We start from the raw sequence: 21,351 nt of genomic DNA on the forward strand, positions 1-21,351 counted from the left end.
TTTTTTTTTGTACCAGGGATGGAACTCAGGCCCTTCCACTTGTGAGGCAGGCGGTGGTGAGCCAAATCCCCCACCCTTATTTTTGTGTTTTAGTACTGGGGATGAGACAAGGTTTGTTTAGACTGGGATCTAACGTGGTGATCCTCCTGCCTTAGCCTCTCAAGAGTGCTGGGAATTACAAATGTGCACCACCATCCCAACTACAAGCCTCCCCTCAAAATGAGATTTCCCTCAGGCAATCATCCTTAGAAGGTACAAGTCCAGCCTCAGGAACCACCAGTCCCTCCCTCAAGGCTGCCCAGGTTTAGGGTAACAGAGATGACATTATAGGCCTAAGCTCCACCCTCTTCCACCTACTGAAGCCCAAGCTGTCCTAAGAATGGGCCAGTGCTGCTATGTCCTTGTTCAACTTTATTGCTGGCCAGGAACAGGAAGGGAAGGAGAGCAGAGGTGCCTTTCCCCATAAAGTCCCTCTCCCCAGGCAGCCAGCCGGGCCCCCACCACTGGGGAAGGGTCCTGCTCATCCCATCACAAACAAACACACACACACACACACACACACAGAGAGAGACAAATAAATACGGGCAGCCTAGTGAGGGCATCTCTGAGGCCAGGTCCTCTGTAGCACAGGCCAAAGGGCAGCGAGCGGGCACCAGGAACAGGCAATACTGTGGGCTGGGCCTGGAGAACAGGTGAAGGTGAGGCAGGCTCAGCTCAGCTCAGCACACAGCGTTCCCGCCGGCTCAGCTGTCGGCTCAGCTTGCGGCGGCGCTGCTCCAGGCCACGTGCCAGGCGCTCATCCTCTTCCAGGGCGCTGGGGGTGGGGACCATCAAGTCAGCCGCGGTGTTGTCCACTGGGGCTCCAGACCCAGCCCTACCAGCTCAGAATTGGCCCCCACTTACATCCGCTCCTTTTGGTCCAGGTCCCGGACCAGCTCATCACGCTGGTTCACCAGTGACACCAGCTCCTCTAGCAGTAGCTGTTCTCGGTGCTGCTGCGTGGCTGTTTTCTGCCAGTCTGAGAGCCCAAGAGCCCGAGTCAGGTGTTGCCCGGCCGGGCCCTGTCTTACCTCTGGTCCCTGCATCCCCATCTCCCACCTTCGATGGCCAGCATGGCACGAAGCTCCCGGCTCAGCAGCTCGAACCTGCGCTCCAAATCCTGCTCCTCGATGCTGGGAGGCAAAGGAGCTAGGTCAGGGTGGGGGGTGCACAGGGCTCTGATACTCTCCCGCCCAAGCCCGCCTCCCCCTCCTTCCCATAGAGGGCTGAGCTGACCTTAGAGCGCTACCTGCTTTCCCCTTCAGAATTCTCTGTTCCAACTGTCCTCTGATGACTGATGTTTATGTTGCTTCCCACCCCCTCTTGTAAAACATGAACCAATTATTGAAATGGAAGCAGCGGGCTACAACTGTCCTGGAACAATGCAAATGCAGACAGGCAATGCTGTCTCCAGCAAGTGAGTGACCTGAGCAGATCTCTAGGGCTTGTTTTCCTTACTGTAGAGGCAAAAGGAGGACTTAGCCCTGACCTCCCCAGGACACATTCTGCTCCTGGCCTCAGTTTTCTCATCAATAAAGATAGTACTCTTTTTATGTGTGACACTGGGGAATTGAACCCAAGGCTTTCACACTGAGCTACATCCTCTCTATCTATTTATTTTGAAAACAGAGGCTAAATTACTCTGACAGGCTCAAACTTGCAGTCTTCCTGCCTCGGCCTCCCAGCACACGTGTGCATCACCATGCCTGGCAAGACAGCACCAGTTTAAGAAGTATACAGAATGCGTAGGAAATAGGACAAAAATTAGTGAGACGACCGAAAAGTGATTTTTTAAAATATCTTGTAGAAAGCAGAGAGCAGTAAACACAGTATTTCTAACTGAAGTAGTGTAGCTAAGATTCCCTGCACTTGAGCGCCCTCTGTCAGCAGTGGTGCAGCCTGAGTTGTTGGGTAGGGCCTTGGGGCAGGGCGGGCTTTGGAGCTGGGAGGGGCGGAGCCTGGGCTGGAGGGGCAGCGCTCACAGCAGCTGCAGCTGGTCCTGCCTCCGAATGAGAGCGTTCTTCTTGTTGACCAGTGTGAACCATTCCTGGATCAGAATCTCCTCCTGCAGCCGGTTAGCACCTGAATCAAACCATGACCGTCATCAGGCCTGAAGGAGGGGGCTTGCCCGTTCCATCCCAGAAGCCTGTGCTGTGTGTCTCCAGGAAGCTGCTTCCCTGCTCGGGACTCAGCATGCCCACTGTAAAATGCCTCCTCATCCTTCCTCCCATCTCTACCCACAGCCCGAAGGAGCTGCAGGGCTGGGCAGAGATGGTGGTGGGGTGGTGCTAAGTCCCGTGCCCCGCGTGTCTACTCACCTGACTCCATGAGGCTCCTTAGCTGCGTCTCCACCTCAGCCGCCCGCCCATCTATCTGCCTCTGCTCCTGTTCCAGGGCCTGCAGCTCTGCGCACACGTATTGACTTGTGTCCTGGAACCGTTGCTGGGGACAGAAAAGGGGTCAGGGGACAGATGGGTTCAGCAGGCCCTGCCTAGGAAGTGCCCACCAATCAGTTCCCCGCTTTAACCCTCCTTACCAATCCAGCCTCCTCCCCTGGACTTGGGGGTAGCTCTTCCAATGGGGGATTCCCACCTGCAGATAAAGACCTGGCTAAGGCATCCCCAACAAGTGCCCCAGATGGTCTCTAGTCCAGGATTTCTGTGGCCTGTGCTAAACCACGCTCCCTCCAAAAGTACTCACCGGGAGGCTGCTGTGGGGCTGTGGCTGTGGGTGGGCCAGGGGCAGGGCTGAGGTCAGGGCTCAGGCCTTCCTGTGGAAATATGAGGCCAGTGAGGGCTGGGAGGGGTTCCCTCACAGCCCCAGCCAGAGCCTCTCACACAGGGGTGGTAGGGTTCTCAATCCCAGACCCTCCACCCAGCCAATTCTAAATCCTGCAGGGCCTCCTTCTTTTCACGTGAAGACCAGGCCTTCACTTCCCACGGTCTTGGGCCCATCCACACCCACCCTCCTCTTGACCTCAAAGCCCTCATTCCGGGGACTGGGCTGATAGCCCTGGTGTCAGAATGAGAGTCGGGTCCTCTGTCCCCCTCCCACCTCTCCTCCATGCAGCCCCCTCAGGTCACCTTTGACTCCTGTGACTTCACGTTGGCATCTCCATCACGGCCAGGGCCCTCTGAGGTGACTCTGAGCTGACTCAATGCAGCCCCATTTCTGGACCTAGGCCCACCTAAACCAGCACTGCATCTCCAAACCAAAAGAGGGCACCCTCCCACCATATCGGTTCCCACATCTAAACCGGGCTGTGGTCTTAACGCATCATGTTAAGAACCAGGCAGAACCAGGCAGGTTGGCTGGACTTGCAATTTTACCCTCCTGTGGCCCACTCCTGGTGACTTGCTAGGATTGCCAGATCTGGGGGCCTCCAGCTTTGGACTCCACTGACAGACCCTTCACAGATGCTGCTCTAGCCATCCTTCTGGGTCAAAGGATGGGGAGAAAGGGCTAACAACCTATGCCTGCCTCTACCTGTACCCTCTGAGAGGCAGCCCTGGCCATCCCTAGCCTATGTGCCATCCTTTCCAGCCTGGGTCAGTAGTGGCCTCCTCACCAACTGCCACCATTCCCTGCCTGCAACTCTGCCCTCAAGCCACAACCAAGAGGTCTTCTGAAACTCTCACCCAATGGTGTAACTCTGCATCCCTTCTTGGCCCTCAGTCTCACTGCCAAGGCCTGTGGGCAGCTCCAGCCTCAACTCCCCTGGGTACCACCCTCTGGCCACAGTGCTGGACTGTCAGTTCCCTGAAGAATGTCTTCAGCCTGGAACCAGCCTCCATCTTGAGCTGCCCCACACATACTCAACCTCCAATCTCCATGACTCAGCTCAGCCCACCTTCTGCGGAGGCCCCTGAGGCCCCTCTACCTCTCAGCCTCCTTCCTGACCTTCAGACCTTCAGAAGTCTGGACTGGTCAGATGCTCTCTCCCCCGGCCACTCCAAGACTGCGGGGAGCCAGCCACCTCCTGGTGCTGTTGATTCCCCATGCCTCCCTGACCAGAGGGAGCCCCTTCAGAGAGTTCTCCGGGTATACTGATTAATACTAAGGTGAATGTCACCTGAGCATTTATGCAGCATATAGATAGTTTGATTCATTTCCATCCATTGTTTTCCCAAAAACCCTGGGAGGCAGAACTACTCCCTCTCCCACTTAACAAACAGGAAACTGAAGGTTGGAGAAGAAGCTTGTACAGGGTGTGGCTACAGGGTTGTTTAATCCCCTATTTTTTTGTATTGCAGTACTGGGGATTTGAACCCCCACCTTTGAGATGGTTTCACGAACCCAAAATTTGTTTCCAAGCATGGATATCTATTGGGCTTGTGTCCTGGTATGCAAAACAGGGCAAAACCTCAGCCCTTGGGGAAACACGCAGCTCCCCCTCTTTCTGACAGCCCCCACAGCAATTCCCACATGCTACCTTGCAAAGGGCTTCCTCCTCTTCCTCAGGGGAAAAGCTCACAAACTGAAAGCCTTGCCCAAGGTCACACAGCCAGGCAACAGTGCTGGTCGCAGCAGAGGACGCTATGTCAGAACTCAAACTACATAGGCCTGCAATCCCAGCACCCTGGGAGGCTGAGGCAGGAGACTGTAAACTTCTGTGCTTGCCAAGGCAATTTACTGATTTAGCAAGAGCCCACCTCAAAATGCAAAATAAAAAATAAAGGAGAAGGCAGGCATGGTGGGCTAGCCAGGGCTACACAGTGAGTTCAAGGCCAGTTTAAAGAGACCTTGTTTTAGAAAAACAAAAGGGCTGCCGGGCGTGGTGGTGCACGCCTGTAATCCCAGCACTTGGGAGGCTGAGGCAGGAGGATCGCTGTGAGTTGAGACCAGCCTGGGCTACATAGTGAGTTCCAGGTCAGTCTCAACTACATAGTGAGACTCTGTCTCAAAAAACCAAAAAAAAAGAAAGAAAGAAAAACAAAACAAAACAAAACAAAAGGGCTGAGGATGTACCTCAGTGGGAAGGCCCTGGTTCAATACTCAGTACTGAAAAGCACCCTCCCAAAAAAAGCTGGGCATGGTGGTGCATACCTGAAATGTCAGCCAGCACTCTGAAAGGCTGTGGCAGGAGGATCACAAGTACAAGATCATCTCGGGCTAATTAGTGAGAACCCATCTCAAAAAAAGGGCTAGATCATCAGGTGTGGTGGCTTCTCCTGTAATCCCAGTGCTCTGAAGGCTGAGTGAGGCAGGAGGATCACTGAAAATTTGAGGCCAGCCTGGATTATAATGTGAGTTCAAGGCCAACCTGAACTACATAGCAAGACCTTGTCTCAAAGAACAACAGCAACAAAAAGGCCAGGCATGGTGGCTTACAATTTACAACTATAATCCCAGCACTTGGGAGGCCGAGGAAGGAGGATCGCTGAAAGTTTGACACCAGCCTGGGCTACATGGCGAGTTCAAGGTCAGCCTGGACTACATAAGGAGACCCTGTCTCAAACAAAACAAAATACTGCCTGATCAGAGAAAAAAGAAAGATGCTGAGGATGAAGCTCTGTATTAAGGCTTGGCCTTGGCTTCAATCTCTAGTATCTCTCTCTCTCTCTCTCTCATACCCACACACACACCCACGCACACAAACACAACAGACTTAAAAACAGTGGCTCTTCACTTGGGGCCTACGGATAGATGCCCAATAGGTAACTAAAAGCAGAACAAAGCTTGACCTTCATTTTTGTTTGGTTTTTTTGAACTTTGCAATCACACTTTCATTTCCTTCTGAAGTCAGTAGAAGCATGTATTTTAGTAATACAAACTTAATTACAATAAACTTAATTACCTTTATTCTTTTTCTTCATTATCTCAATTGCAAAATTTTTTTTTCTTTTAGTTTCTAGTATAAAGGCTCTTTATCTATACCAGCATTGATTTTTATCAAAATATTTTCTGGTTCTGAAAGTCACTGCTCCAACACAGGCCAGTTGTCCAAGAAGCCTATAATTCTATTTTATATGTGACCTCTTAAGTTCTGGACTCATGCTTATCTTGGTTTTCAGCAGCACCATGTTAACCAATATCTTTATGAGCCATTTCATGAAAATTCTTCAGTTTTGATCCCATTCAGGTGACTCAGCAAGGAAGCATCTGAAATATCTAGTCATATGACAAAGTCAGATGCAGAGGAGGGAAGAGGTCCTTCTTCTGAAGCCATAGGATCCACAGCCAATGTGGACATTCATGTTTCTTTCCTCTTTTTCTATAGCCAGTGAGAGCTTCCTCTAGAAGGTCTGCTTGGTTTAGTATCATTCAAAAACCATCAAGGATCCACCCTTGATTCACAGGTATCTCGTTAATAGCATTTACGATGATGTTAACTAATAATGTGCTTGGAACACTCTTTCCTTTCTTCAGCAATTGTGATTTTGCACCAAGCTGAGCACACACAGAGAGTTTAGACAAATGATCACTATCACTTGATTTGACTTCTTTGGTTTTGGGTATTCTCTTAGTATGCGTATTAGATGTAGTTTCACCTTCTGTTTCTGGTAATGGTTCACTTGAAACTGGAGCATCTGAAGGTACATTGTGTGAGTCCTGGCTTGCATTCATTCATTCATTTATTTGTACCGGGGATCAAACTCAGGACCTTGTCTCTGCGAGGATGGTGGCGGAACCACTGAGCTAAATCTCCAGCCTTTTATTTTTATTTTTTTGGTACCGGGGATTGAACTCAGGACCTTGCACTTGCAAGGCAGGCACAGTGCCACTGAGCTAAATCCCTGACCCAAATCCTGGCTTTCTTTACTGTCCTCCTACAGATCCCATGGAACTCTCTACCTTCCTTCTGAATTGGTAGGTCCTTACTGACGTTTTCATTGTCATAAAATGCTTGGATTGCTCTTGGACAAGAGTGCCCATACAAAGCACCTGAATAGGAAACTGTCTTTGTAGAGTCCTTAAAGTGATAGTTTTCCCACTAAGTGTTTTCTCTAGTAAGCATCCTATAATAGCAAATGAAGGCACTTCAGGCTCCTTTGAGGAAGAGATTTTGTGAAACGCCTGGCCTAGTATGGAATTGTTGGAGGGTGGTAAATTATCTGTCATTTCTTCTGGTACAGCCCATTCTCCAACCATGTTCTTATATTTTTCATAACCTTTGCTGTCTAGCAAATCTCTTTTATCTAGTTCTCTAAGTTGTTCTTCAGAGGGATTAGCAGGCATATGCTTAATAGGGGTTAGTTCATATATGTATGGGCTTTCCATGAAAAAAAACAATTCCTTCCAATCATGCACCATCTTAAATGGAATCAGATTATTTGTCAACATTCCGTAGCCTGCCAGGTTAGTGGACAAATCAAGTATTTGATCCAAAATTTCTCCACATATTTTATAATGCCTTCCAAAACGAGCCTGAACTCTTTCCACAGCAATCTATTCATGAACTTCTTTCTCTCTGAGGATTTGTTCTTCAAAATCAATCTTGGCTTGTTTTGCCAAAGCTGTTCCCAATCAAGAGCATCCCGGAGGGCTAGGGATTTAGCCCTGTGGCACTGTGTCTGCCTTGCAAGCACAAGGTCCTGAGTTCAATCCCAAGAACAACAAGAGGGGAAAAAAAATAAAAAGAGCATCCTGGAAATCTGTAAGTCATCTTTCCTTATATTGCTTTTCTCTGAAAATTCTGTTTTGCCATAAAACCTCCTTTCCATGCTGAACACGCATGGGCTGCACGGCAATCCTGTGCTCCTGCTGGGACTGTCCCATGAGCTTGTGTATCAGCTGCTCCTCACGGAAAGCCTCCTCCTGTGCTTCATGGGTGATAAACTGGTCCATTAACAACTTCCACAGTCTTTTCTCCCTTTGCTCTTCTTCTAGGCACTTCTGGCTTTTTAAGGGTACATCATCTGAGTAGGTGTTTAATGAATTTGTAGTTGTATGGTCTGCTCTATCTAAACTAGTCTTGGATGCACTTTCTTTTGCCTGGAGATCCTTTTTTATTAATGCTTCAAACTTCATGATCTCATCAGTGACATCAGCTGCCTCCTGTTGCTTTTTCATCATTTTTTGGGGCCTCGAGTGCTTGCTTTCAGATGTGACTGGATGTAGGTTTAGGAATCTGCATGACAGTTGCTTGGATTTTGGCTATTATTTCATTTCGTCATCTTCTGTCGAAGTGTTGCTCTCAGGAAGCCTCACTTTTCATGTTTTGAAATTTTAAGCTTGCCAGAGGCTGTATGGAAAACACCTTTGCAAGTGACCAGGGATTTGCTAATCATGGGGAACACTGTCTTCAATTTTTATGGCATGAGATCTTCATGAGAGTGAGCCAAGCCTTACACCTAATACCAATCAGGGAATGCTATCTTCTATTCATCTGGATCTTCACAAGATCAAGCAAAGCTCTGTACCTGATACCAATCTTCTGGCGTGAGCTCAAGCTGCAGCCCTCCAAATGATACTAATCAAGTAAGAAAGTAGAGAGAGACTGGGGATGTACTCAGTGGAAAGAGTGAAAGCGAGACTAGAGATGCAGCTGAGTGGAGCCTATGGCTACCTGGTAAGTACAAGGTCCTGAGTTTGATTCTCTCCCCCTCTCTTAAGGTCCTGAGTTCGATACCCCGACAGAAAGAGGAGGAAGTGTAGCTCTGGCTGGCCTCAAACTCACAGCAATACTCCTGCCTCAGCCTCCTGAGTGCTAAGATTACAGGCGCGTCCCACCACACCTGCCTTGATCTTTGTTTTTATCTCCTTTAGTACCTTAAAATTTTGGATTAGTGCCAGCAATTCAGTTCAGTGGCACCACACCTGCTTCACAAGTATGAGGTCCTAAATTCAATCCCACCAAAAAAATCCCAAAAAACCACACACAAAAACCAACTTTGGGTTAGATCCTTGCTCACCTCTGCACACAGGCACATTAATCATTTAGGAGTAGCCGGGCATGGTATAATCCCAGCACTCCGGAAGCTGAGGCAGGAGGATTGCTGTGAGTTTGAGATCAGCCTGGGCTACATGGTGAATTCCAGGTCAGTCGCAACTATAGTGAGACCCTGTCTCAAAAAAACTCAACCCCCCAAAAAAAAACCCAAAAACCAAAACAATCATTTAAGGAGTATCTGTCTTAAAGCTGGAAAAACAAAGTTGATTACTTCTAAATTTAAGTAAACTTATCTCAAACCCTGTCAAAATTGAAGACACCAGGTCTTTAAAATCTTAAAAAGGAGGCTCCACCTATACCCTTCTGGGCCCAAGGATATAGCTCAGTGGTGCTGTGTCTACCTGGCAAGCATAGAGCAGTACTGGAAAAAACAAATAAACAAAACAAGACACCAACATAAGGGATTTACGGAGATATCCCCTATGCCCAGAAGTCTCCAGTCCTAAACCTGTGGTCACCTGGAATTCTGGCAAAGCCTTACAAGCCCGAGACTGCCTCACACAGAAACAGTCACCTCCTGGAGGCGAAATTGTCCCCTCAAGCAACAAGGACTTTCCCTGTAGCCATCAAGCAAAAACAACTGAGATCAAACTCCCCAGAGCCTGGCCAGCTCCTTCAAATTTCTACAGCCTGGCCCAGCTCTTCCGTGAATGGCCCAGTCAGAACTTCATCATTCCCATGTCCCCTTCAGTTCCCTCTGGTCTCTTACTTTTCAATTAAAGCTCTGGCTTGTGAAACTCGTGCTTATTACCTTGGTTTTAATGTCCAGTATCACTGAAGCAAGGACCCACACTAGCTGGTGATATTCCCACCTATAAAATGGGGTGATTGCTCCTCCCTGGAAAGGGCATTGTGGGACATTGAGGGGTCATGGGGACAAGGCCAGCCATAATGAGAGGGCTCAGTGACAGGACTGGCAGAGGTTGGTGGTGGAAAAAGCCAACCTTAGCAGCAAATGAGCTTACTCATGCCAACCCTGGTGGGAATTCTTTTTTTTTTTTTGGTACCAGGAATCGAACTTAGACCCTTACACTTGCAAGGCAGGCATCAGAACCACTGAGCTAAATCCCTGGCCCCTTGATGGGAATTATAATGCTTTTTCCTCCTATTTGACCCAAATTCCTCTTTCTGTATTCTCATGTTTGGCCCCTCCCTAGGGAGCCTTGCTAGGCTACACCACAAGCAACCTGCTGTTCTCATTGAGTTGCTTCAACCCCATTGCAGCTACAAGGTCCCTGACCTCATCCTATTCCAGGCCTCTGGGAGCTTGGAAGGGTGAGGCCTGGCAGAACCATCCCTGCACATAAAGGAAACAGGGAAGAACGCAACCAGTGAGGAGGAGCCTCCTCCAGCCCCGTGCATCACAATCTCCTGTGGGGCAAGGGCTGGAGGAGGGCCAGGCTTGGAAAGACCAGATGCTGGGACTTGGGCCCAGAAGGGTGTAGGGTGGAGCCTCTCTTTTAAGATTTAAAGAGCCACTAACACAAGTTAACCAGCCAGGCTACAGGAAGCTGTGTCCCCCTGGTCCCTGTCAGCCACAAACTGTTAGGTACCTCCAGTGCCCTTTCTGTCTCTCTCATTCACAGACTCGACCCTGTGCCTCTGACGTGACACTCAAGGCTACTCTCCACCTCGCCCACGCCATCTGGGGACCTTTTAGGAACTGTCTGGCAGTTCCCTGTCTGGCCATATTTCCCTGAGGCTATATTTTGCTTGAGAACCACCCTTACATTTTTTCTGCTGGGAAAATCCACCCCCTTTAAACTAGCCTGAAGGCCATTGCTTCTTCCAGAAAGCCTTCTCCCCAGTTTATTCCTTCCTTTCCTCCAAACTGAGGGGCCACCACTGAGCAGGGACAGCTATGCAGCGGCCTATCAGAGCTGCCCCTGCTGTCCTAGACCACAGCTGGAACACCCTGGCATTGACTTGTTTCTTTTTTATACCAAGGATCAAACTTGGAACCTTGTGCTTGTGGCACCAAGGAACTTAATCCCCCTGCCCTTTTTGTACCCAGGATTGAACTCTGTCTTTTTTGGGGGGTACGACAGGTTCTCACCATGTAGCTCAAACTCACCATGTAGCCCCAGCTGGCCTCTAATGATCCTCATGCCTCAGTTCTCAAGTGCTGAGATTACAGACATGCACCATCACAACTACCTGGCCTGGACATTAGTGCTGTGAAGCCTCTGTAGGACCACCTCCCTTTAGCACAGTGACAGAAACCCCCTGGAAGACTGAGTTGAGACCTGAAGCAAATGGCAGTAGGGACCCAGGCCTCAGCAGGGTCTCCCACCTCCAATCTCCCATTATAGGAAAAGTAGAAGCAGGACATGGTGGCAACACCTATAATCCCAGCACCCTGAGGGACAGAGTCAAGAGGAACCAGCCCAGTCCAGGGCAATTTAGAGACTAAGAGAAATCCTGTCTAAAAAAAAAAAAAGTAGAAAGGGATGGAGATACAGCTCAGTAAAAGGGCCCTGGATCTAATCTCTAGACAAGAAAGAAACAGGAGGAGGGGCTGGTCAGGCAAGGTAGCCCACAAGTATAATCCTAGTACTCAGGAGGCTGAGGCAGGAGGAAAACCACTAGCAAATATCCCAGGCTAGCAGCAAAGTCTGGGTCCTCCCTGGGCCTGGTGGTCCTTGGCTAGAATACGTCCCCTGAAGGGGAGCTCATAACCTACAGTGCCAGGGTTGCTCCCACGGCACCAGGGTCTCTCTGAGCCCAAATCTCCTCCCTGCATCCAGCTGTGTATCCTGCTCTTAAACTGCCAGCTTTGTTCTCCGGGCCACTCAGGACCCTTCTCTACCTGTTCCCCACCACCCAGCTCTGCAGCTGTAGAGGGGCACTCACCATGGCCACAGCTCCCGCAGCTCCCGCCTCCGGCTCGTCCACTGAGAAGGAGCTGCTGTTGCGCAGCCTGGAGCGCCTTTTCTTCAACAGGTCGGCGTCGCGCACGTGGGAGAAGGAGCCATGCGCACGAGGTGGTGGCACCGGGCCAGCCTCCCCGTTGACAGAGGGCCGTCGCAGTCTCACACCGCCCCCGCCTGCTGTCGCTCCTGCCCCGTTCATCAGCCCCTCCGCTGGGGGAACTGGGGCTGTAAGTGTTGGGGCTGTAGGGACGTCATCCGGGAACTGTGGGGGACTTGTTTTCCCTGCTGTCCTGGCCTCGCCATCCTTGGAAGCGTAGCCAGCGTCGGCTCCCCTGGAAGCTGAGATAGGGTCCACAAGGCTCGCTGCTTCCTTGGCCTCCTTGGGCACCTCGGCGCCGTGCTCGCGCAGCCGCTGTGCCAAGTGGCCAGCGTCCAGCTCGTCGGGCAGGCTTGGCATGGCACTGCCCACACGGTATGTGCCGGTGCCACCACCGCCTTCCAGCTGCACAAGCTGCAGCTCCTGCCCGGTGCAGAAAGCACGGATCTGACACAGGTATGTCATGACGATGAGCTTGTCGGGGACCGACAACAGCACCATGTCCGCAGGCTCCAGCAGCCGCGACACCCCCAGGGCTGCAAAACCATCGAAGGCCTAGGAAGGATGCACAAGGAGTCAGTGTTGGCAACCCACGTTACCCAGCAAAGCCAGGGTCCCTGTAGCACACCAGAGTTTGCCTGGCAATGCCTTCAGCTTCCCTGATCTAGCAACAGCCCTCGTGTTACCTAGCAACAGCACACTGCCTACTCTTGTTACCAAAGGATTTTAGAATAACCATGTAGGAGAAATATGTTTTTCTAAGAAATGCCAAAAGAAAACTAAGGAAAAATAAACTGTTTAATGACCAAAAGGGTAAAACCTGTCCAAAAGCCCTCCAGCCCGCAGATTCCTGTTCTCTGGCTAGAGCCTCTTCCCAGCCACAGCTCCCTCCCCACCTCACCTGCTTGTTGTTCTGCTTGATGTTGAGCGGGTCAAGGGAGGCATAGTCACTGCAGACAGGATGTCGGTCAGAGGCTGGACCCATACTGCCCCCCACCCGGCTTCCCATTTACCCCACCCCATAGGCAGCTCACATCTTTTCGGGATAGAATCGGTGCAGAATGGCACAGAAGGCCAGGCCGTTGCGCCAGGATGTAGTGAAATTGGTGATTCGGACACCACGATACCCAGTGGTAACCTCCTGGCACCACTCCAGTAGAGACTGGCTGGAGTTGACCAGGGCGGGTGGTGCCTAGGGACACAGGGATGGTTTTAGGGAATGTATTCTGGGGACCTGAGCCCACTGCACCTTGGGGAAGCTCAGGCTTGCCACAAAACAGTCTCGGCTGTGAGTTTTCAGAGGTCATCAGAGACCACTGGCCAGAGTTAAGGGTTTCCAGCTCAGGAGTCATGTGCCAAGGCCACCTAAAAGGTCAGCGGTTCCCAGGCAAGATCAGAGGTGACCAGCAGCCACACCTTAAGGTCAGCCCAGAAAATCAGTCTAGGGGAATCCAGTTCCATGCACCCCGGCCCAAGGAAGACAAAGTAGGAGAGCCAGGGCATCCTGAGGAAGCAGGGAATGAGGTTCCTTGAAGCTCAGCCCCCCATTTCACTCCATCTTAGTCTACCAGGTAGGTCCACACAGAACCACCATTAGCGCAGCCCCAGGTTAGCAGGAAGAAGCAGGCTGGGCCCTCGGCAGTCCCCATCCCTACCTGGCTGCCCAGCAGCCTCCTGTCCTCTTCAGGCTCCTCTGGGAAAGAGGCCCCTGAGGGCCTGGGCACCCCAGCCCCTGCCCCACTGGCCACCTGTGCCTCTGCCGGGCCGGCCTCTGGGATGCCTCCCTCGGCTTCTTTCCCCTTCTTGGTTCCCAAGACCCCAGCCTCTGCTTCCTGGCCCTCAAAAATACCAGATTTATTCTCTGTGGGACCTAAAACTGCCATTTCTTCTTTCTGGGTTCCCCAGACCTCAGATTTGGCCTCTGACACTCCCAAAATCCTGGCTTCTTCCTGGACCCTCAAAACTTTAGTCTCTTCTCCATGTACTCCAGAAACCTCTGCCTTTACTTCCTGGGATCTTAAAACTCTTTGCTCAGTGACTGGGACCTTTAAAGCCTCATATTTGAGAGCCCCCTCAACTCTAGTCTCTGCTTCCTGGACCTCCAGACTCTCAACTATTGCTTCCTCAGACTCTGAAATTGTAGTTTCTGTCTGTTGGGTGTGAACTACCTCAACCTCTGGCCCTGAGACTCCTGAAGTCCTAGCTGCTATCTCCTGGGTCCTCTGTGTCTCAGTTTGTGCTGTCCTGGTCTCTATCCTTAGAACCCCTGAACCTCTTATCTCTGTCTCTTGGGCCTCTGATCTCTCCAATTCTGCTTTCTCAGCTTCTATTCCTGGGACCCCTAAACCCCCTACTGTATCCTGAGTCCCTGATATCTCAGTTTCTGCTATCTCAGTTTCCATTACTGAAACCTCTGAAGTTCTTACCTCTGTCTCCAGGGTCCCGAACTCCTCAGCTTCTGTTGTTTTGATCTCTATCCCTGGGAACCCCCAAACCCTAACCTCTGTCTTGTGAGTCCCCAGTATCTCAGACTCTCCTATCAGAGTTTCTATCCCTGGAACCCCTGACCCCTCAGCTGCTATATCCTGGGTCCCCACTATTTCAGCCTCTGCCTCCCCACCCTCTATCTCTGGCACCCCAGAACCTCCCTCCTCTATCTTCTGGGCCCCCACTAGCTCAGCTTCTACCTTCAGTACTGTGGAACCCTCAGATACCCTCTGGGCTCCCAATAACTCAGACTCTAATATCCTAGTCTTTGTTCCCAGAACTTCTGAATCCCCAGCCTCTACTTGCTGGATTTCCAATACCTCAGACTCTGCCATTCCCACCTCTGTCCCTGGCATCCCTGGAACCCCCACCTCTGTCTCCTGGGCCCCCAACATCTCAGGCTCTGCTACTTCAGCTTCTATGCCTGGAATCTCTGACCCCTCAGCTGCTATATCCTGGGTCCCCAGTACTTCAGCCTCTGCCTCCCCACCCTCTGTCTCTGACATGCCAGGATCTCCCACCTCTACCTTCTTGGCCCCCAATGTCTCAGTCCCTACTACTTTAGTCTTTGTCCTCAGAACTGCTGAACCCTCAGCCTCTATTTTCTGGATCCCTAATACTTCAGAATCTGCTATCCCAGCCTCTTTTCCCAGCATTCCTGGAACCCCTGTCTCCTGGGCCCCTGGTATGTCCAACTCTGCTGGCCTAGCAGCCTCTGACTCTCTTGTCTTGGTCTCCTGGGCCCCCAATATCTCAGTGTCTGCTGGCCCAGTCTCTATCTCAGAGAACCCTGATTCCCCCACTTCGGTCCTCTGGGTACCCAATACCTCCCACTCTGCTTGTTCATTCTGTGTTTCCAGGACCCTTGACTCTTCTGCCTCCCAGATCTTCCAATCCCTAGGTCTTGCCCCCTGGTCAGCTGATGATGGGGCCCCCTGAAACCTGCTCACCTGGGGCCTGGTGCTTGCTGATCCAGCAGAAGTGCCCTGCTCCAGGTCTGTCCTCCCAACACCAGGGACTCTGTCTCTCATCTCTGCATGTTTCCTGTCCTGACCTGCAGCATCTCTGGCCCCACTGTGATCACTGAGATACCCAGAGTACCCTGCAGGCTCTGCTGGAGATGAGCTCAGGCCTGTGGGGGCCTCTTCCTGCACCCTGACCCCCATCTTCCCCTGAGAGCCCCTTGGAGGTGCCTCAGGAGTCACCCTGAATCTTGCCTCAGGCATAAGCCCTGCAGTCCCTGGTCCTGTAATAACCACGTGTCTCTGCTCAGCTTCGTCATCACTAAGTTCTGGACTCTCTTTAGTCTCTCCAGCTGTGAGCCCTGACCTGTCAGTGATCATCTCTTTGACTCCTGCCTCTTGCTCACTGTCTATCTCACCAGCTTTCTGCTTGTCTCCAGTAGTCCCCTCTTCAGCTTTGGATCTCTGCCTTCCCAAGGTGTCTTTGGAGTGTACATCCTCAATACCTGAGCCCGGCCTGGCTCCCTGGGTTTCTGTCCCTTCCTGAGGGCTTATCCAGGACTGAGATTCCCCCAAAGAACACACTCCTGCTGGGGGAGCCTCTGAGGCATTGGCATTGGGGACCTTGTCCCTCTCTTGAAGGATCAAGGACTGAGGAGCATCAGAGCCTTTCTGGAGCCCAGGGGCCAGGGTGGGGCTTGGCTGCATGTCCTGGCTTGGCTGCCTTGAGGACCTGAGGAGAGAGCAGGAGACAATGTTGGAGGAGGGCTCCTGTGTGCCCCAATCTCAGCTCTACCCCTGCGCCCTTTGGACTCCTGGGGTACTGGAGAGGCAGTCAGTGGCAGGGAGAACAGCTCCTAACGAGGGAAGGGCTGGGGCTGGTTTCAGAGCTCACCTTGCCTCCAGTGGGGTTCCTGGGGGCCTTGGGGCCTCAGACCCCACCTGGCCCCCACCTATAGTAGCTGGTTCTGACCCCTGGCCCCGGGAGGCCCTGGCCGGGGGCACAGGGGCACTCACAGGGGTTGGGCTGGAATCCTCAGTTTTAGTAGGGCTGGCAGCTGGGAAGGAAGGGAGGGGGCGCTGAGGCCTGGGCCTTGGGACCTCAGGTCCATTCCCTACACAGAACCGGAGCCCATGCCTCACCTGCCTGCTGGGGCCCTACTTGGTCCTCATCGTCCTCACAAAGCGTCTTCAACTCCCGAGGGGGATCTGGGGGTGGGGCTGGGAGTTATAGGGGGCAGAGTCAGCTCAGGGCAAAGCCCTGCGGGTCAGACCCCCTCCCCCCAACCAGAGTACAAGGCCTTCCTGGGAAAGGCCCCAGCCTCAGGGCACCATCCTGGCCTGGAGAAGGGACAGGCCCACAGTTGCAGAGTCAAAAAAAAAGAAAGAACCACAAGGACAGACAAGAAGCTTTAAGGAGCAGCTGGGAGGGCCAGGACACAAGTAATAAGGGCATGTGGGGAGGGGAGGGAAGAGGAAGTGGGATTGGACTGTAGCCTTCCCTGGGCTTCTGACCCAGCTTCTCAGGTCAGGTATAGGCTAGGCAGACACCCACCAGGGGGTGAGGGCCAGGGGCATGAGGAGGTGCTGGGAACCCATCCTGCAGGATTCAGCCAAGGACTGAGGACAGCAGGACCATAGGCAAAGTTGGGTCAACCAGGGCTGCTGGGAAAGTTGAGACTGCTGGACGGACAGTAATGAGCTCCCATCACTGGGGGGCACAGCTGGCCTGATCCCAGCACAGCTAGTGGCATGTGGCCTATGTGCCTCCCATAACCCCTAGGCCTTAGCAATCTCAACCCATAGCAGGCTGTGAGCCCACCTGGCTGGGGGCCTTGAGCCTGGGCCTCAGGGGCCCTAGGGCCATTGGCCTCATCCTCGTCACTCTCAGCAAAGTCCTCCAAGTTTCCCACATCACTCGGCTTCACGCTCATGAGGCTGGCCAGACTCTGCATGTCATCGTCCCTGGGGGTCAGAGGTCAGGGATGAGGGCTGGGGTCAGAGATCACAGGATGGGGCCAAGGAAGACAGGTGGGCACTCACGTGGCTCGGCCCTCCCGAAGCAGCACCCCTGAGAGGGTGAGGCTCAGCTCAGCATGCACCACCTTCACTGACTTGGGCTTCAGCCGTAGCTGCAGAGGAACCTGGGCTGGCACAGGTCCTGCATGGCGGGCTAGATCCACCTCAGCTGTGGCCAGCACCTTCCGCTGCCCCTTGGATTCCTGAGGGTGGGACAGGGACACAGTGAGGGGCATCAGCACAGACTTGAAGTCCCTGAGACCCCAGGCCCAGCCCACCCTGGCACTCACATTCTCAATAATAAATGTCCACTCTTTGGCCTCATAGTGGTCCATGTGGGGGTCCTGGGGAGAGAGGCCATGTTAAGTCAGGGCTGTGGGGAAGTCAGTGCAGGGAGAAGGACCCCGTGCTAGCTCAGAAGCTATCCGGCCTTCTGATCCCAGCTACCTCTCCCACGAAGATGTTGGGGAAACACTACCTCCTCCAAGGAGCCTCCTGGGCCCCTCATGCTTAGTAACTCTTAGCCATCTCTCTGGTTTCCTATTTGTATAAACAGTCCACCAGGGGACCCGCTGACTGCCCACTGCAGTTGACTGACCATTCGCATCAATGTCAGAGGGAAGGAGACTTACTCTGTACAGGGTCACGGAGATGTCCACGTTCTCAGGCACCATCCACACCACGGTGCCCCGGTATGGGTTCTGGATGCCGGGCTGCCAGCTGTGGGCCTACAGTAGGCAGTCTGAGTCCTCCCCTTTCCCCCAGGTTTAACTCTTCCCTCCCCACCCCCATTCCCTTATCTCCAACCTAGACCCTATCTTCCTCTCCCCGTGGACTGCCCACCTGGCAGCCTTCCCCATGGGCCCCCTTTGGCCACATCCCAATCTGGACCCCCAGTGGTCATCCTCCTCTACCTTGGAGCAGATGCGTCTGTTCCGCCGGGTCCACACCACCACCAGCTTGTCCGGCTGCCTGGGGAGGGACCAGGATAGGGGGGTGCTCAGTCAGGCTCACCCAGCCTGCCATCCCCTCTTCCTCTACCTCCCTAACTCCCACAGGGTCTTTCTTCTGATCCTGTTCCCTTCCCTCTGGGCAGTCTCTTATCTGGAGCCGCAAGGTGCAGGGTGGGGCTGCTGAGCAGGGTGGGGCAGAGGCAAAGGGCAAAGGCCCGGACAGCAGAAGCCCGCAGGGACCATGAAGTATAGCACAGTGACAGAGATAGAGACACAGAAGACAGACAACAGACACATACTCAGAGACACAGGAAGAAACAGAGCCTCAGAAGTTCATACTAGCAAATTATTTGTGGTGTGCTCACTACAAACCCAGTCCAGTTTGGGGGACAGAGCAGAAAAAATGAGGCAGGACCCTTCTGGGGCTGAGGGCAAGGGAGCTGGGGAAAGAGGGCCTTGCAAAAAGGAAACTCAATTTGCAAGTTAACCTCAGGGGCTTGTGAGGGAACCTCTGGAGTCTCCTTGAGGTTGGTCATCTGAGCAGAGGCATGAATGGATGAGGGATGGGTCATGGAAGGATCTGGAGAAATAGTAGGCAAAGAATCGGGGCTGGAGGAGGGACATGGGCAGCAGGCAGCAGAGGGTGGAGGTGAGACCAGAGAGACACAGGGCCACGTCCTCAGATCCCCACGCTCAGGGCCTTCAGGGGCCCCAAGGATTATCAATTAGGACTCTTGCTTCCCAGAACCCAGGGCTGTGGACCAAAGCTTTGTAGGGAGATAACAGACCCCAGAGGAAGTCAGGAAGGACTTCTAGGTGTTAGGGGACAACTAAACTGAACAGCATATGCGGGGCAGATGCAGAGGAAAGGCACAGATGTGCAGAGGCAGAGACAAAGTGAGAGGGGAAAGATGGCCACACCGGCCCTAGTCCTAAACACAGAGGTGATCTGGCCGGCCCCAGGGGAAAGGGCCCTTTAGGTTATTCTCCAACCTCTACCTGCTGGAGGATGGGGATGGTTAAGGGGACAGCCAGGCAAAGGCGACACAGGCACCTTCCTTGCCTGTTCCCAGTCCCCTGCCAGGATGCTCAGGCTTGCCCACTTCCCTGGCCCTCCAGAGGCCAACCCAAGCTAAGTGGCTTCCTATTATCCTGGAGGATCCTGAGGTCCAGAGAGACTGCCAGGTAGAGTTACAGAGCTGAGCCTTGAGCCTTCTACCCGAGAGCTAAACTCCTTCCCCCAACCCCAAACTGCAGGCAAGAGCCAAGCAAGGACAGCCCAAGGGGCCTTCCCAGAAAGGGGAAGCAGACTAGGGGTGCCTATGGAGGGCGGGGCCTGGCTGGGCAGCCCGATTCTGGGCAGGCACGCCCTCCCAGGGAGCTGTGACCTGGGCAGAGACAGCTTCCTGTCCTGGGCTCCAGGCTAAGAAGCCAGAAGGCCCTATCCCACTGCCTGTGACTCAGCTGCCTTGACACTGCCCGAACCCTAGGCCTGCTCTCCAGGACCACACCAGTGCCCCCAGACTCTTCCAGGATGCTGGGGCAGATCCCAGAGGCCAGGTTCCAATGCCGGCTCTGTGCTGTTACCCCAGGAAGCCCCTATCCCCTCCAGGCCTCAGCCAAGTGAAGGGCTCACAGGCAGGCCCAGTGTGAGCAAGATCAGAGACACAGCCATAGCCCAAGGACCACACCTCTACTCACTCTCCTCCCTGTGGACCCCATGCTCCCTTCCTGCCAGAGCCATTCTTCTAGGGAACCTAAATTTAGGCTTGCCCGGTGGTTGAGGCCCCCACAGCTGTGCCCTAATCCACCAAGGGAAGCTGACACCAGTGAGCACGTATATTTAGGGTGTGACGCAGGGCCCGGCAGCTGCGGTGGAGGCATATGAACCAGATGCCCCTGGGCTGTTTGGCCGTCCATACCAGAACATGCACCCTCTCATGTGTCACCCCCTCACCCCACTACCTTGCCCTCTCCTTCCAGACCCACAACCTCCTAGGTCCTCAGGGCCCCTTTAAATTGCTCCCCTCCTCCCTCCTCATTCCTCCAAGTGCTCAGTTTCCCCTTTTAAGGACATGGTGGAGACATTTCCAGCCTCCTAGCCTTGGTTCTGGTTGAAGGGAGGGGAGTGTCCTCTAGCTCAAAAGAGGGCACAGGAAGGGGGAAACATCTTTGTTTAGAAGTGAGCTAAAATTCATGAGGTTTCTGCCCCAGTCCGGGCCACCTGCAGACCTCAAAACTTGCTTCCATTTCCAGTACCACCCTGAACCATCTCTCTGACCCAAGGACATTCGGTCTCCCTCCCCCAACCCTGACCACAGCCAAGAAAAATGTGGGCACTGACATATTCTTACCCTTGAAGGCCCTCACCTCCAACCCCGGAAGGCTCCCCTATACCCCAGCTCCTGAGGTCCTGCAAGTTGCAAGAACTTCAGAATCTCCTTGCCTGGGACAGGAGGGCCCGAGTTGGGACAAGGAGGGGGAGAGGCCTTGACCACAGGGCTGGGGTGTGGGGGAGATTCTCAGGCTGAGACGGCAGGACAGAGTGCCTGCTAACCTGCAGGGGTCCCCTCAGACCTTCCACTTACCATTTCTTGGTGCACTCCAACACCAGCTCGTGATAACAGGCTACAAACTGGAACTTAGCGGCCCGCTTGCCCACGCGCTGTAGGCGCTTCCACACCGAGGTCATGGCCCCCAGCCGCTGTCCCCTCCTCAGGCCCACAGCTCCCAGTAGTCGGCGACTGCTGGTCTGGCCGGGGTCCGCATGGCCTAGGGGGTGGGGGTTTCTCTCTGCGTTCCTCGCCCTGTCTACCCCGTCGGTCCAGTCAGCCGCTTCCGTCCGGTGTTGCCCGGGTCTCTGACCTTGCGGAGGCTGTGATCCCTGATGCTGTAGCTGAGACCCGCCAGAGGATCCCGCTAAACCCTCGGGGTCGTACCGGGCGCGTCGGGCTGCTTTGGACACAGAGCAGGGAGCAAGCGGTTTCCTGGAGCCGCACCCCCGTCGGAAGGCGGGCAGGGCAGCGGC

At 53.3% G+C, this 21,351-nt stretch overlaps 1 protein-coding gene and 1 pseudogene across 6 annotated transcripts; both read right to left on the bottom strand.

Moving 5' to 3' along the window:
• Positions 1-398: 398 nt before the first annotated feature.
• On the bottom strand, positions 399-21,345 carry Ehbp1l1 (EH domain binding protein 1 like 1). 6 transcript variants are annotated; one of them, XM_010635979.1, is made up of 19 exons: positions 20,912-21,345; positions 18,285-18,342; positions 18,003-18,098; positions 17,661-17,714; positions 17,395-17,573; positions 17,174-17,316; positions 16,495-16,560; positions 16,247-16,409; positions 13,558-16,084; positions 12,937-13,094; positions 12,804-12,852; positions 11,786-12,457; positions 2,740-2,809; positions 2,576-2,631; positions 2,358-2,481; positions 2,022-2,121; positions 1,099-1,172; positions 904-1,018; positions 399-814 (listed from the first exon to the last, which is right to left on the bottom strand). In XM_010635979.1, exons 1-19 carry the CDS (start codon positions 21,013-21,015, stop codon positions 715-717), a joined length of 4,908 nt encoding a protein of 1,635 aa, XP_010634281.1. In that variant the 5' UTR covers positions 21,016-21,345; the 3' UTR covers positions 399-714. The 6 variants fall into 6 exon arrangements, with proteins under 6 accessions (XP_010634281.1, XP_010634283.1, XP_010634282.1 ...); XM_010635981.1 differs by having other exon boundaries at positions 15,340-16,084; positions 16,495-16,572; XM_010635980.1 differs by having other exon boundaries at positions 14,329-16,084; positions 16,495-16,572.
• On the bottom strand, positions 5,483-6,649 carry LOC109118402 (annotated as a pseudogene).
• Positions 21,346-21,351: the final 6 nt, after the last annotated feature.

This window comes from Fukomys damarensis, unplaced genomic scaffold (genome assembly GCF_012274545.1).
Source record: "Fukomys damarensis isolate Sample0158 unplaced genomic scaffold, DMR_v1.0_HiC HiC_scaffold_27, whole genome shotgun sequence".
In the NCBI taxonomy this organism is placed as follows: Eukaryota; Metazoa; Chordata; class Mammalia; order Rodentia; family Bathyergidae; genus Fukomys; species Fukomys damarensis.

What these genes read in the sequence shown, in the direction of transcription:
- Ehbp1l1 (XM_010635977.1), bottom strand. Translation starts at nt 21,015, where the DNA reads ATGACCTCGGTGTGGAAGCGCCTACAGCGCGTGGGCAAGCGGGCCGCT. An exon ending in CAGGGGAGGAGGCTGGATTG is followed by an intron (nt 2,482 to 2,575) that starts GTAAGGAGGGTT and finishes TTCTGTCCCCAG; the next exon opens with CAACGGTTCCAGGACACAAG. An exon ending in AAGGAGCCTCATGGAGTCAG is followed by an intron (nt 2,122 to 2,357) that starts GTGAGTAGACAC and finishes GGTTTGATTCAG; the next exon opens with GTGCTAACCGGCTGCAGGAG.